The sequence below is a fragment of the Panulirus ornatus genome, chromosome 29 (assembly GCF_036320965.1).
Source record: "Panulirus ornatus isolate Po-2019 chromosome 29, ASM3632096v1, whole genome shotgun sequence".
NCBI lineage: Eukaryota > Metazoa > Arthropoda > Malacostraca > Decapoda > Palinuridae > Panulirus > Panulirus ornatus.
In genome coordinates this window covers 2,702,807-2,719,329 of record NC_092252.1, presented here as the reverse complement: position 1 = coordinate 2,719,329, position 16,523 = coordinate 2,702,807, and the positions used below count along the sequence as shown (strand labels likewise).

At 46.4% G+C, this 16,523-nt stretch overlaps 1 protein-coding gene across 6 annotated transcripts in view; it reads right to left on the bottom strand.

Moving 5' to 3' along the window:
- The window catches only part of LOC139758004 (uncharacterized), a 711,662-nt gene that overhangs the window by 330,901 nt on the left and 364,238 nt on the right, over window positions 1-16,523 (bottom strand). For all 6 annotated transcript variants that reach the window (XM_071678987.1, XM_071678988.1, XM_071678989.1 and 3 more), the window contains exons 4-5: window positions 14,685-14,876; window positions 12,822-12,906 (exon numbers count right to left, since the gene is read on the bottom strand). In XM_071678987.1, the coding sequence (XP_071535088.1) occupies window positions 12,822-12,906; window positions 14,685-14,876 (277 nt within the window). The remainder of the gene's footprint in view (window positions 1-12,821; window positions 12,907-14,684; window positions 14,877-16,523) is intronic.

Sequence of the window (16,523 nt, the reverse complement as noted above, 5' to 3'; positions counted from 1 at the left end):
AGAAAAGTCTCGCATATTGTGAGCCTCAAACAAAAATAAAAGTAATTCACTTGCGGGTTCTTCTAACCTCATCCTTCTACAATAACCAAGATCCTGTGGTGATACCTCGTCGTGAGTTGTGAGGCAGCTGCCCATGATAGCCATCCTCATGTTTGAGTTGTGAGGCAGCTGCCCATGATAGCCATCCTCATGTTTGAGTTGTGAGGCAGCTGCCCATGATAGTCATCCTCATGTTTGAGTTGTGAGGCAGCTGCCCATGACAGTCATCCTCATGTTTGAGTTGTGAGGCAGCTGCCCATGACAGTCATCCTCATGTTTGAGTTGTGAGGCAGCTGCCCATGACAGTCATCCTCATGTTTGAGTTGTGAGGCAGCTGCCCATGATAGCCATCCTCACGTTTGAGTTGTGAGGTGGCTGCCCATGATAGCCATCCTCACGTTTGAGTTGTGAGGTGGCTGCCCATGATAGCCATCCTCATGTTGGCCAGAGGATGGAAGGGAAAATATTGACTCTCCAGCACGGTACAGATGGAAGGCAAACACTTCGATAGATCAGCTTCGTTTCCCTAGCCTGGCCGGCCTACGCTCCCTCCTAGGGATTCACCCCCCCTGATGGTGTTGGTGGGAGGGCACCGATTAAGAGAGAGAGAGAGAGAGAGAGAGAGAGAGAGAGAGAGAGAGAGAGAGAGAGAATAGGGAGCCTACACAGATGGACTGTAAAATAAAATTCTTTCCTAACTGCCACAATATTCACATATCATTCTATTTCAATCCATCGAAAGGTGATCCTTTTTTTATTGCAACACTCGTTTATTCCCGGTACACCATACCTATAGTCAAAACAACAACTCTCCCCTCCCAACCCCAACTGTATGCAAAATACGTTCAATGCCACAAGACCCCCCAGTACAATGCCACAAGACCCCCTAGTACAATGCCACAAGACCCCCCAGTACAATGCCACAAGATCCCCCAGTACAATGCCACAAGATCCCCCAGTACAATGCAACATGTTCCCGATACAAAACTGTTCATAAAACTCAGACCTGTGAATGCCGTGCCATTTCCCACTGTGTAGTCAGGGTTTAAAATTGAAATTCTCTCAACTTTAAAAAAGCCTGAATATTTATTTCCAAGATGGCTTCCTGGGAAATCCTGGCGGTGTGTTACTGACGACTACATTGCTCTCATTTCCATCCACCCTTGTCCTGACCTCACTACACACACTCAAAGACACCAATGACGATTTTCTTGATTACCTTATGTGAAATACAACTGCCGTACTGGTGATGACGGTGGGGTTGTTGTGGTTCTGGTGGGGTTGTTGTGGTGCTGGTGGGGTGGTTGTGGTGCTGGTGGGGTGGTTGTGGTGCTGGTGGGGTGGTTGTGGTGCTAGTGGGGTGGTTGTGGTGCTGGTGGGGTGGTTGTGGTGCTGGTGGGGTTGTTGTGGTGCTGGTGGGGTGGTTGTGGTGCTGGTGGGGTGGTTGTGGTGCTGGTGGGGTGGTTGTGGTGCTGGTGGGGTGGTTGTGATGCTGGTGGGGTGGTTGTGGTGCTGGTGGGGTGGCTGTGGGACTGGTGGGGTCACTCCTTCCTGCATCCCTACCAGCCCATGCGACGTTCAAGCCTGACTGACACTAGGTGGAACCAACAACATGTGTGTAAACAATAGCATCACGAAAGCACAACTGACTGATCATAAGTACAGTAACCGCTCTCTCTTCATGGCAGGACGGGGCACATGAGCCCTGCTCCCTTCATCAGCGACGCGTCTGCAAGCGTAAAAAGAGTATAAACAAACCCCCATCTTACTCCAGATGCCCATTTGTCGACCGACCCCAGAGGAGAGGATGACTAGTGGGGTTAGTTGGCTGCTGGGAACTACTTCTGCACTTTTCTTGCGAAGAAAACTTCTGAGTCTCTCCTTTATCAGATCAGAACGGTCCCTTCCCCTTCCTCAATACAAAGAAGACTACACCAACTCCAGACAATTTCCTCTCTCTCTCTGTATATTATATTATATATATATATATATATATATATATATATATATATATATATATATATATATATATATATATATAAATATATATATATATATATATATATATTGGGCAGAGGTAACACCATCCTCTACTTAACTTCCCATCCAAACAAAAGAAGAACCAATCCCGCCACACGGCGCGCCCCAACCCTCTCTTGGGGCCCTTGACGGTGCGCGAGCCATGTTTCCACAATGCTCCGGCGTGGAGGCGGAGGTCTCACGTCTGCCTAGACCTGACGCGGCTGTCATAGATCTCCAGGAGACGCCCTCTGGTCTCCCTGCAGTAATGCCAGATTACGTGCCGAGGATCTGACCTTACTGGTATTTCTTAAGCTTCCATCTTTCCATCGCTGCGCCGACATACAACGAGAGCTTTCCCCCCTCACGTCTCGACTGCAGATCCTGTATAATGTCTTATACGTCCATGTCTCGTAATACGCGAGACAGTAACTTGAGCCTTGGGTGAACTGCTCTACTATGAACTCTAATCCCCTGTCGCAACCACTAAATCCCTGGAGAATCCTTGACAGTCACGACCCCTGTCTCCCCAAGTAACAGATCCTTAGCGCACGACCGTGACCCACTTCGTCCTCCTCGTGATTCATTATGTACTCCCCTGAGATACGCCTCTAAAACTTGGGGGTCTCGTCACACAAGGTCCGGTCCAGCCCAGCCTCCATCGTCTGGGTCTCTTTGACGCTGAATCTAGAGGACGTCACGGTCTGGCTCTGAATGTAGACGTCTCAACTTCGCTGGCGACGTGGCTCGGTGGGATTTTGCCTCTGATGGTTGAAGCCTCGCTTCTGACGGTTAAAACCTTGCTCTGACGGTTAAAACCTCGCTTCTGAGAGTTGAAACCTTGATTCTGATGGGTGAAACTCTGCGTCTGATCACTGAAACCATGATCAACCTAAGCTTAAGAAGTCTTAAGAGACAAAGCGATCAATACAAAAGCTGGAGGACCGCGGGAAGCTTGAAAAACTTTACTCGGAGCAAACGAAGCGTGGAAAGCTTGATGAACATCAGGGCACCGGAAGCTTGAAACACCAAGAAGAGCATGAAAAGCTTATGCACCTCGGGAGACGTCGAGGAAAGCTTGCAGACTATGTAATGTAAGGAAATCTTGAAGGTCAGCAAACATGAGGAAACCTTGACTTCTCGAGCGAGACGGGTTCGGCCCCTCAGCGAGACATTATACGACACTTGGGTATGCTATCGTGGCCAGGCCATCATAAGCAGGTGTTGTGCTCATGGGGGTTTGAAGGCCAGGAGAGAAGCGTCGGATGTTCAGTTATCATAATTGCGAACGCAAGAGGTTTAAGACCAAGGGGGAATGTGGGGTCGTACACAAGTTCTCACAATCATATGACGCCTGGTAAATACCTAATGTAACGCCAGGTATACCTAATGTAACGCTAGGTACACCTAATGTAACGCCAGGTAAACCTAATGTAACATAAGGTACACCTATTGCAACACCAGATATACCTAATGCAACACCAGATTTACCTCATGCAACACCAGATATACCTAACGCAACACCAGATATATCTAATGAAACACCAAATATATTTCTGAATCCACCGTTTGCGGAGCCGAATTCGTGTACATCAAATAACGGACGATCATCACCCCGGAAACCTCCTTAATAATACCTGACCTTCAGCTTAAGTGCTTCTACTCACACTCTTCTCTTCCTGCACGCTACTTCAAGTATCCGCATAAGTGGATGCTTCCGGCAAAAGCACGAATTTGCGTGGATCAGAAAATCGTTCCTGGGTTTTGGAAATATGCATTTACCATAAATTACGCCATTCTTTACGAGCGATTCAATTCATCCCCTCTTCCTCCTTGACCTGGGACAGACACCTTGACGGCCGAGAGCCCTGGAAACCGCTAGACCCCACGAGGCGGCAGATATCACACATGGAAGCCACCCGTCCTGGAAGGTTATTCATATTGGAAGCCATCGGTCCAAGAAGCCACTGGTCCTGGAGACTATAAGCCATCCGTCCTGGAAGATCATTGCCCTAGAAGCCACTGGTCCTGGATGCCATCGGTCCTGGAAGCTATTTGGAAATGTAAAGCCATCAGGAGCTGGAAGATATTAGTTCTTGAAGCCACCCGCTCTGGAAGCTGCCAGCCTCATGAAGTTACGACCCCCGGAAGTTTTCTCTTCTGGAACAACTTGTCCTGGAAGTTAAGATCCCTGCAAAACAGCTCTGGAAGTTTCCAGCCCTACGCACCGTCAGCACCAACAAACGCCCTCTCTTAAAAGTGCTAAACAAGAAAAAAGAAAATAAAGTTTTGTGTCGTCCAAGATTCCACTGGAGGCCTGGACGCCACGTCAACATTTCGCTGGAATTCCCCCCTCACCAGACCAGACAGGGAGCCCTGGCTTGGCTGCTGCTGCTAAGCCACTATCAAACACCAATTTCCATTCTCTCTAATGGTACACAAAAATCACCTGACTTCTCCAGTTGCCTTCTGGGAAATACAAGTGGCTCTGCTGGAAATTAAATTTGAATATAACACCCAGATGATACCACTCACAGTAACAGATGTTCTTCTGGGAAATCTAGAAAAAAAACAAACAGTCTTTCCAGAACTTCCACTCGCCTGCTCGAGTGTTATCCCCCCTTACCTTGTATTTCCCAGTCTCAGTTTATACAACTCAATCCCACCATCCAAATGAAATTGACTTTAAACGTCAGAGGAAAGTTTTTATCATAACTTCAGCGGCAATGAATACCGGACGTGTGTTCCGCCAGCTGCAGGGACAGCCAGATAGATGATCAGCTGCAGACTTGATGATCCAAGGTGCACACCCTGACTGCAGTGAGGTCACAGCAGCTGCGTATGAAGCACCCACAAAGAACACAAGAGTCATCCTCGGGGAAAACGTTACGGTCTTTAAACCTAAGACGATTATCACCCGATGATTCTCCTAAAATATGGTCGTCTGAGTCACTACCTAACTTAACGTAAGGAAACTTATATGATGAAAAGAATGTGTGTGTGTGTGTGTGTGTGTGTGTGTGTGTGTGTGTGTGTGTGTGTGTGTGTTATCTCCTTGCTACTTGAATAAATTTCACACTCGTGCATGTATATATATATGTAGTGGCCCGTTAATACTCGAATCACAGTCTGCAGACCAAACACCAGTGCTCCGCCACAGAGCAAACAAGGAATCCGACAAAGACGCAACTCCTCTGCGACAAAGAGAAATCATGACCACCAGGATGGCAGCAACTGGCATCGTAAGTCCTTCACCGTCCAGCCCCTAACACTACTGTCCCTCTCACAATATTCCTTAAACCATCGGCAAAATAGGAGGGCATGTCATTTTTCCCTCCACGGCAGCCGGCAAAATATCCAAGTACGGATAGATCGAGGTGTTTAAGTGCAAGTCTGGAATCATCTGATGTCAACATTTGGTCTCCAGATACAGCCAGCAGACATAAATGCACATCTCGCACGATACACACACACACACACACACACACACACATGTACGTGACAAAACACGTACACAGGGCATACATATGTACGTTTAAGACCCACAATCAACGGTCAACTGTCCTGGCCCCTCCACCCCAAGGTCCGTGTGCGTTGTATGGTTTGCTCGCTAAACTGTCGTTTCCAGCCATCACGCACTCCAGACCTGTCCAGCCGAGGCTGTGGCCCCTGGAGCCGAGTGCCCAGCAGGAGAGGTGGAGTGACAGGTCCTTGCTACGTCCTATGGCTCGGGTGAATGAGGGGCGGCAGGTTCTTCTGATTGCACAAACGCAGGAGGGCGACGCCCTAACCACCCCTGTCCAACTCCTTCAGAATGTATCACACGAAGTCCTCTCTATTGTGAACTCATTCAGGCCGACCCGCTCACCTCTGTGCCTCCCACAATGCTCTCCTAATTACGTTCTGTCTTTCATGTCTGGCAAATTCTCCTGCTTCTCATGACATCCTCGGTCTCACAACACACTCACATGCTCTGGTTCCATGGATCATGATCTGCTGTCGTAATACAACAGTTTCTTCTGGTTCCATGGAACGATTCGTCACACCACAATCACATCTCTTGATTCCATGTGACAGCGTATCGTCAGCGAACAGTCGTATCTCTATGGTTCCCTGTGACATGATGTACTGTCACAATGCAATCATATCTCTTACCCCCCATTCAAAATGATGTACTGCTATAACAGGATCGCCTCTCCTGATCCCAGGTAACATGACAGCGTCACAATACGATCAATTCTCTGAGTTCCACGTAACACGAGTCATTAGTAAATATGAAAGCGCGAGGGGGAGGGGGGGGGGGAGGTGGAAACAAAGACCAATCATTTCATTTTTCCTTACATTACACAACTGCTGCAACTCCGCTTCCAGCAACCCGTCGACATAACAACAGAGACAACCAGCTTGAGGAGGTCAGGCGGTACTGTGAGTGTGAGATGATCCACGACTTAGCGTGTGTGTGTGTGTGTGTGTGTGTGTGTGTGTGTGTGTGTGTGTGTGTGTGTTTACTGAAGTGACAAGTCGAAGGGAGAGGAAGGGACAGTCTGTCCGGAGTGCATGAAGTACTATTTAGTATGTGTGTGTGTGTGTGTGTGTGTGTGTGTGTGTGTGTGTGTGTGTGTGTGTGTGTGTGTGTGTGACCTAACGATGTAAGCATACCATAAACATGGCAGCTGGTGCGAAAGCTTGTATCAAACTGTGTATGAGAGATGCATAAAGGTAAGACTCATCATGAGGCAAATAATGTGACACAGCACCATGAGGTGAAGATGAGGCTACGCAGCATCCATGATACATAACCTTGAACGATGGGGAAAGATTACCACCAGAATTCATGAGTTTATGAGGCACATCAACACTTACATAAAGAAAATGAGCACTAAATAAGACGACTATGAGGGGACTGGGGGGGGGGGGGGGAAGACTCACCACATAATGAGATAAACGTCGACGAAGATACTCATAAAACGTCTGAATGGGGCCGCAATGAGGATATAGATGGTGCGCGCCACCTACCACAACACTCTACCACTCACAGGTCATCAGGTTTCCTAAATTATTCATAACACCAGCTGAAAGGGAAGTGGGAGGGGTGTGGGGGGGTAATTAAGAAGATGAGGAGAGAGAGAGAGAGAGAGAGAGAGAGAGAGAGAGAGAGAGAGAGAGAGAGAGAGAGAGAGAGAGAGAGAGAGAGAGACAACCGGGTCAGCTTAAAGCCGATGAGACGGGTCGGAGCAGCGCTGCCAGCGTCACCACGGTAACAACGGCAGGGCGGAGCAGCAGCAGCTGCGGAGGCAGCAGCAGCCACCACCACGTCATCCGGGTAAAGATACAACAAATCGAACCAAGACCCACGTCAAGTCAAGCACACACCACGGCAACGAGTCTCCTCAAACTACGACGAGGGAGGGAAGGTCAAACCACGGGCGACAAGGCGCTTCTTTCATGGTAGGCGTACGCGAGACTAATTATCCCAGGTGAGCCTGTGAGCCCAAATGATTTCTCGCGAGCCCAAATGAGCTTCATTCTTCCCATCAGGTGTGCCTGCAGGGGAAGCAGACTAATGATTCTTTTCATGTGAGCTAATGTGAGCTTAAATACGATCACTCAGGTATGCATCTGAGCGCAAAAAAATTTTGTTTTCTCATTCTTTCAGATGAACCTACGTGAACCAGGAGATGAACCACCATTAGAGCAGAACCAAACAAGAACCAACGTAATGGTTCACTTACGAAACAATAGCTGGGGGATATAGAGGTAAACAAGCAGGGGGGGGTGTATATAAATGGGTGCCCGTTCAAAATCAGATATGGAAAAATAGGAGAGGAAATGGGTGTAATTACGTGGGTGCTCGTCCCAAATCTGAAATGGGAAAATGGAAAAATAAACAGGAGGAATAACATGGGTGTTCATGTGGTATCAGAGATGGGAAAACAGCAGAAATATGAGTAATCTTGCAGGGGTATTCGTTCACAATCAGACACAGGGGAAATACGATATAAGAAACCGAACCAGAATATAATGAAATATGACTAAGGCGAAAAAATCAGAACTTCCCATCATTCATTACTCCTCACATTACAGAACTTAAAAAATCTCATTACTATGCAAATTTATGCAACTACCTGCCCCTAAATCTATGATGAGTAGGTGGCCAGCAGAGGGGGTCACCAGTAGTGTATCAAGGTTGTATCATGAGTTGATCATGAGTTGTACTGACAACATTGTCTACACAGACAGACAGACAGGCAGACAGACGTGTGGAGTGGACGGTACGATGCTGCGACCACACTCGGGGTAGCGGAGGGGCATATAAATAGATAAATAAATAAATAAATAAATATATATATATATATATATATATATACTTTTCTTTCTTTCTTTCAAACTATTCGCTATTTCCCGCATTAGCGAGGTAGCGTTAAGAACAGAGGACTGGGCCTTTGAGGGAAAACCCTCACCTGGCCCAATTCTCTGTTCCTTCTTTTGGAAAATTGAAAAAAAAACCGAGAGGGGAGGATTTCCAGCCCCCCGCTCCCTCCCCTTTTAGTCGCCTTCTACGACACGCAGGGAATACGTGGGAAGTATTCTTAATCCCCTATCCCCATATATATATATATATATATATATATATATATATATATATATATATATATATATATATATATATATATAGTAGATGTAGTAAACAAATCCCCTGAGAATATTCTTTTTCAGGTAAGTAGACCTACATTAAGGTACTTACCGGAGCACAAAAGACTTCAGAACAATAAAGTGTAACAAGGAGCTACCAAGCTCATGGAAATCCTCTTTATTGTTTTCTTAAACCCTTGACTCAAGCACGACCCATGAGGACGACGGTGCGACCCTTGAGCACGACGGTACGACCCCTGAACACGACGGTACGACACCTGAGCAAGACGGCACGACCCTTCAGCAAGACGGTGCGACCCTTGAGCAAGACGGTACGACCCTTGAGCAAGACGGTGCGACCCTTGAGAACGACGGTGCGACCCTTGAACACGACGGTACGACCCTTGAGCACGAAGATACGACCCTTGAGCACGACGGTGCGAATGAAGTGACCCCGAGCGGGCCAGGTCAAAAGTCAGGCCATCACGACCCAGGGTCCTACCGTCATGCTCAGGGGATATGACAAAGCTCGCAAGTAACATCAACTACAACACTTGATAACAATCTTGACCACCATCTCGAAGGCGATGGAGATAATCCCAGTAATCCTGGCACCTTCCTCGCGCGCTAATCTCTAACGGTAATCCTTACTCCGGTCCTGACACCTGCCCTGGCAGGTACATGCGAATCGTTAATGATAATAATCCCACAGTAATTAAATAATTCCTCTTAAAGCTGCACGAGCACCGGAGTTGAATATGGGTCAGCAGAAACGTGTCTGTTCGGCAGCTGCGGGTGAGAGGGTGGCCAGCTGTATCTGCTGCACATCATGACTGCTGCTGTTGTATATACAATGATGTTGCTGCTGCTGCTGCTGCACCTGCTGTACGTCGCCTCTGCTTCTGCTGTTGTACCTGCTCCACACACTGCTGCTGCTGCTGCTGTACTTGCTCCACACTTTTACGCTGCTGGACTCTACCACTGCTGCTGTTCTTGCTGCTGTCTGTGGTACAGGTGTCCACCACCAACAACCAACATGACAGATGAACCAAATAACAACCCAGACACCAACAACCATCGCCCCGCAAACACATCACCTTCCACCTCCACCATCATCCCACAGACAGAACTATCACTTCCCATCACCACAACCATGCTCATCTTCTTTACAACCACCAACACCACAACCATAAATATCTTCCATCAAACGACCACTATCAACACCACTGCCATCACCACAACCACCACTGGTCCTAGATGGGTAAGCAAAACAAACAAATATCCAACGGTGCGGTAATCAATATGCAAATTATGGTAATCACGTACGAACTTCAAACAGAAAAAAAAAAACCATTTCAGGTAACATCAAACTTTTGTAGGGAGTACGGCACATTACTGAGGGCCAACCAAACGCCTTCAAAGAGGCAAGCGGCGGTCTTAACTTAACTGGACCCCAAATGCACAACCTCACCTAAAAAGACTCACTTACCATACACAAAAGGCTCGTCCAATCTAGGCTCATGGAAAGCCCATCCACCTACAGACACTCACTCAGTCGACTAATCCACCGGCAGACACCCACATAAAGGGGCCCCACCTAACGGAGTGTGACACCCCCCCTCCCCCCCACCAGTGTATTGTAGTTTACCACCCACACCTGCGGCTCTGGGTACGCATCGAGTCTGTGCAACACTTTCACTGACGCAACACAAACAGGACATCACACTGGAGTACGTTTTATTACTCTGCACAGTGCACCGCGACAGTGTTATCCACTTACATCTTACTGTATGTGACTTTAGACCTGTCAAACTAAACATGACTCTAGATATGTGATCCACCTATGCTAGTTTTCTAACATCAAACAAATCAGACCTGGACGTAATCTATCAATACATACACAAAGCCATTTCTAAACATTTCTCATTCCGGTCAAGGGAATGGAGGACATGAGAGTAAAAAAAAAAAAAAAATGCTGAAATGGCTTGTAAGCGGTCAGCATAACATTATAGATAGCTGACATGGCAATGCGTGTCAAACACATGCAAACAGCTGGGTATCATGACATTTACGTACTAAGTATAACATTTCCAGAGGGCGAAATGACATTTAGGAGGTGAAGATGCCATGTCACTGGTGGACCTGAAACCCAATATGTTCGACATGACAGTCAGCCGCTGGACATGATGCCCCCGACGTTGGACATGACCTCAAACGTGCCTGATAAAGAAAACGTGTTGGACATGTCATTCAGGTGGTAGATTCGTCGACAGGCGCCGTCGACAGGAACAAAGACGCTTCGACGTCACCCATCCTCCTTCTCCTCCTCCTCCTTCGGAGGTCGACAGACCATCTACCTTGGCCAAGGCCAAAAAGGTAACACAAATACCCAGCGTCCCGCAAGGAGGGCACCTCCCTCCACCATCGACCCAAGACGGCCACCACAAGTTCGAGAACTTAACGGCTCCGCTTCGGAGTGACCTTTACCGCTGAAAACTCATTCATCATACCTTTCCAATGACCTTAATACCTGAACCCCCAGCCTTTTACGATACAAAAGTTCAAGAATGATAAAAAAAGAAGAAAACAGAGCAGCGGACAATTACAATGAAATGCTCGAGAAGCTTTGATTAAGACGAGTCTTGAGAAGCTTTGATTGTGACGAGTCTTGAGAAGCTTTGATTATGACGAGTCTTGAGAAGCTTTGATTGTGACGAGTCTTGAGAAGATTTGATTAAGACGAGTCTTGAGAAGCTTTGATTATGACGAGTCTTGAGAAGCTTTGATTAAGACGAGTCTTGAGAAGCTTTGATTATGACGAGTCTTGAGAAGCTTTGATTATGACGAGTCTTGAGAAGCTTTGATTAAGACGAGTCTTGAGAAGCTTTGATTAAGACGAGTCTTGAGAAGCTTTGATTATGACGAGTCTTGAGAAGCTTTGATTAAGACGAGTCTTGAGAAGCTTTGATTGTGACGAGTCTTGAGAAGCTTTGATTAAGACGAGTCTTGAGAAGCTTTGATTGAGACGAGTCTTGAGAAGCTTTGATTATGACGAGTCTTGAGAAGCTTTGATTAAGACGAGTCTTGAGAAGCTTTGATTAAGACGAGTCTTGAGAAGCTTTGATTGAGACGAGTCTTGAGAAGCTTTGATTAAGACGAGTCTTGAGAAGCTTTGATTATGACGAGTCTTGAGAAGCTTTGATTATGACGAGTCTTGAGAAGCTTTGATTAAGACGAGTCTTGAGAAGCTTTGATTATGACGAGTCTTGAGAAGCTTTGATTAAGACGAGTCTTGAGAAGCTTTGATTAAGACGAGTCTTGAGAAGCTTTGATTGTGACGAGTCTTGAGAAGCTTTGATTAAGACGAGTCTTGAGAAGCTTTGATTATGACGAGTCTTGAGAAGCTTTGATTGTGACGAGTCTTGAGAAGCTTTGATTGAGACGAGTCTTGAGAAGCTTTGATTATGACGAGTCTTGAGAAGCTTTGATTAAGACGAGTCTTGAGAAGCTTTGATTAAGACGAGTCTTGAGAAGCTTTGATTGAGACGAGTCTTGAGAAGCTTTGATTAAGACGAGTCTTGAGAAGCTTTGATCATGACGAGTCTTGAGAAGCTTTGATTATGACGAGTCTTAATCAGCAGGAAAACATGAGGGTGACGAGGTCAATCAGAGGTGGCCGAGGCCGCCACAAAGGGGGAAGGGGGGATCAACAGTCATACTGGATGTTCATTTGCGAAGTTGAAAGGTTTTAGGGAAGGAAGACAGGACTAACTGTGTCTCCTGTGCGCCCTAAAGTACCTTAATTTAAGACAGAAATAACGTCCAGATATAAAGTGTGTGTGTGTGTCTACGAGGCTTATAAGCTTAAGAATTTGGAGCGAACGGGTTCATGTGGCTGTTGCTGGCACTGCAATGCCTCAGTGAGTGAGTGAGTCAGTAGGAGTGTGTTTGGGAAAGTGAGTGAGTGAGTGGTTGTTTGGAAGAGTGAGTGAGAGTGACTGTGAATGTGTAAAACGGTGTGTGCGAGTGATTGAGTAGACTTACTGAGAGTAAATCAGTGTCTACACGGGTGAGTGAGTGGGTATATGTGAGTGGCAGTGAGTGAGTGAATGAGTAAGCGCTGTACTCACCTCCCTCACCGATGAGTCTGATCTGCACGAGGCTGGGGTCCTCCGAGTGTTCCTCCAGCACCGTGTCGTCCGTCACCGTCAGCTCCTGCAGGATACACCATCCTATGAAACCTGCTCAGCACCCTATTACATCTACATGGTACACTATCACTACATGGCACCCTATTACATCTACGTGGCACCCTATTACATCCACGTGGCACCCTATCACATCTAAATGGCACCCTATTACATCTACATGGCACCCTATTAAATCTACATGGCACACTATCACATCTACATGGCACACTATCACATCTACATGGCACACTATCACATCTACATGGCACTCTATTACACCTGCAAGAGATCGCATGAAACCTACACGCCACACAATTACTCCTATTCTCCACTATTATCGCTTTATGACACCTAATTACACCTGCAAACTAACCAATTACAGCATCACACCTCGCCTTTCGCACCTGCACAGCATTCTATCACACCTGCACAATACCAATTTGTACCCACACATGACCCTACTACACCTGCACGTATCCCACTCACACCTGCAGAACACCAGCTCCTGTACGATACAGTTTTCTATTCCACATACAGAGCATACAGCTGCCTCCTATTCCATACCATTAATTCTACCTGGGAAGTCAAATAATAATAATAATAATAATAATAATAATAATAATAATAATAATAATAATAACGATAATAATAACAATCAGAGCACGACTAGCTTCTGTGAGGTGTTTAATTAAAGTCAATACGATGAAGGAAATCATACTTTGACCCACGTCACTGTGCAGTAATTGCCTCCCAGTGTGTACACTCACAATGCTGCCAGAGCTGAGTACATGGTTAATGCGGGATGGTCTGGCCGAGAAGACCGTCCTATGATGCTAATGCTGCATCAAGCTGTCTCATGATGTGCTAGGATCTGTACTATGCTGTATGATAATGTCCTAGGATCTGTACTATGCTGTATGATAATGTGCTAGGATCTGTACTATGCTGTATGATGATATGCTAGGATCTGTACTATGCTGTCTGATGATGTGCTAGGATCTGTGCTATGCTGTATGATGATATGCTAGGATCTGTACTATGCTGTATGATGATGTCCTAGGATCTGTACTATGCTGTCTGATGATGTGCTAGGATCTGTACTATGCTGTATGATAATGTGCTAGGATCTGTACTATGCTGTATGATAATGTGCTAGGATCTGTACTATGCTGTATGATGATATGCTAGGATCTGTACTATGCTGTCTGATGATGTGCTAGGATCTGTGCTATGCTGTATGATGATATGCTAGGATCTGTACTATGCTGTATGATGATGTCCTAGGATCTGTACTATGCTGTCTGATGATGTGCTAGGATCTGTAATATGCTGAATGATAATGTGCTAGGATCTGTACTATGCTGTATGATAATGTGCTAGGATCTGTACTATGCTGTATGATGATATGCTAGGATCTGTACCATGCTGTATGATGATGTGCTAGGATCTGTGCTATGCTGTATGATGATGTCCTAGGATCTGTGTTATGCTGTATGATGATTTCCTAGGATCTGTACTATGCTAGGAATGTGTGCTAAGCTGTGTGATGACGCGATAAGAGAGCTAAGTTTGTGCACATACGATAAAAAAAAAATATACATCCTACGTTCCACAATGACACATGGGACTGGCAAGTCACAGAAAGTAAACACGAACGAAAGTGAGGGAGAGAAAAACATACATATATATATATATACACGCATGGAGAGAGAGAGAGAGAGAGAGAGAGAGAGAGAGAGAGAGAGAGAGAGAGAGAGAGAGAGAGAGAGAGAGAGAGGGTGGTGGGTGGTGGTGGTAACTGACCCTGGTTGCGTCATTGTAGCCCACAATGACGGCCGTGTACCACTGCGTGGTGCCCTCGGCGCGGTACACCTGCACCCTGAAGCCGACGAGCACGGAGGGCGTGGTGAGCAGGATTCTCTGGCCGTCCTGCTCCCCAACCCACGTCCGGAGCGCAGACAGACATTCCTCCCCACAAACGCCGTAGTCCCCGTCCTGTGTTGGGGAGTGGGGAGAGGAGAGAACACAGCGTGAGTTACCATCATCAGGCAAACAATCAATACATAACACCAGCTGGTGTTTAATGTCTGGCAAACACTGTAAACAAATCACCAGCTTATGTTTAACGTAGATACAAACCAACACTGGCAGCCACTACCTGTACAAAATTTATGTTTACTATAAATGCTAACGAATATTGATATACACACTAATAATTACAAATATTTACTTTCAGTACGAAAGAACTCTTTCAAAACATTGATAAACACCGCCATACAAGCTGTAAACACTGTAAACTGTACTGAGAAAAAAGTTTATCCAAGCTTGTTTACTGTAAACACTGTTATCAATGAATAAACAATGTCAAGAACATGATATAGTCAGGTATAATAAACAACTTATTTTGATCCATGTATATGATAATAAAGGTCAACTTTATTTCAAATACGACAAGTCATAAATGACAATAAAAGTATCTCCTCACACCGTAAAAACAAAATTAAATACAAAGCTCAAACAGTAATCAGTGCCTAAGGATCTATCACACACAGACAGACAGACAGACAGAGACTGGACACTGTACATCTCACGTTACCGCAAATACATCTTAAGATGTAATCTTTCGCGTGGCGTTATAACACCAGGTTAAAGAAACACATCCTCCAGGCTTGGTCAAGGAACACCTCGGGCTTCCTAGGAACCTCTCCAAGCTGACGAAGGAGGAAGTGATCCCACATGATGGATGATCTTATCCCCGGGTCGTGATCAGTGGTCTGGCTTCTTACTGTGTCATGAACAAGTGATGTATACTGTGTGTGTGTGTGTGTGTGTGTGTGTGATTACGTGAATTCGTGCAAGCGTCTCTGTACGTGATGATGTATAAATGCTCTTACTTGTGCACGCCAGACAACCTCTCTCTCTCTCTCTCTCTCTCTCTCTCTCTCTCTCTCTCTCTCTCTCTCTCTCTCTCTCTCGTGCTCAAGGGGTTAATTACATGATGCAAACAGGAAAATACATAAAGGAAATCTGAGCCTAAGCAGACGCGAGAACAAAAGCTTTTACTGGAAGAGAGAAAAAAAAATTACTGCTTCACCTTATTTCGAGAACTGGGTCAGCACTGACACTCAAGTGGAACTACGACGAGTGCCATTATACGCTCCCGTGCCAGGGGAGGAGGCACTACACTGCCTACAGTGCCAGGACACCACCCCGGATGACACATGACACTTGAGTGACGTCAGCAAACACCACACCAATATCATTATCAAGAAATAACAGTTCCCTCCCCCTAAGGGGGGAGAGGGGGAGTTTATGATGTGGGGAGGGTGGGAGGGGGAGTTGGGCCAACACAACATCACTCCTGTGTGTACCTGTGGCACCAGGCGTCCGAGCATCACCAACAGACCTCGTCTCTCTCTGTGGCCAGGGGGGGTCATCAAGCCTGCTGCCACCACCATCACCAACACCTCTGCCACCACCACCACCATCACCAACACCTCTGCCACCACCACCACCATCACCAACACCTCTGCCACCACTACCACCACCATCACTAACACCTCTGCCACCACTACCACCATCACCAACACTTCTGCCACCACCACCACCATCACCAACACCTCTGCCACCACTACCACCATC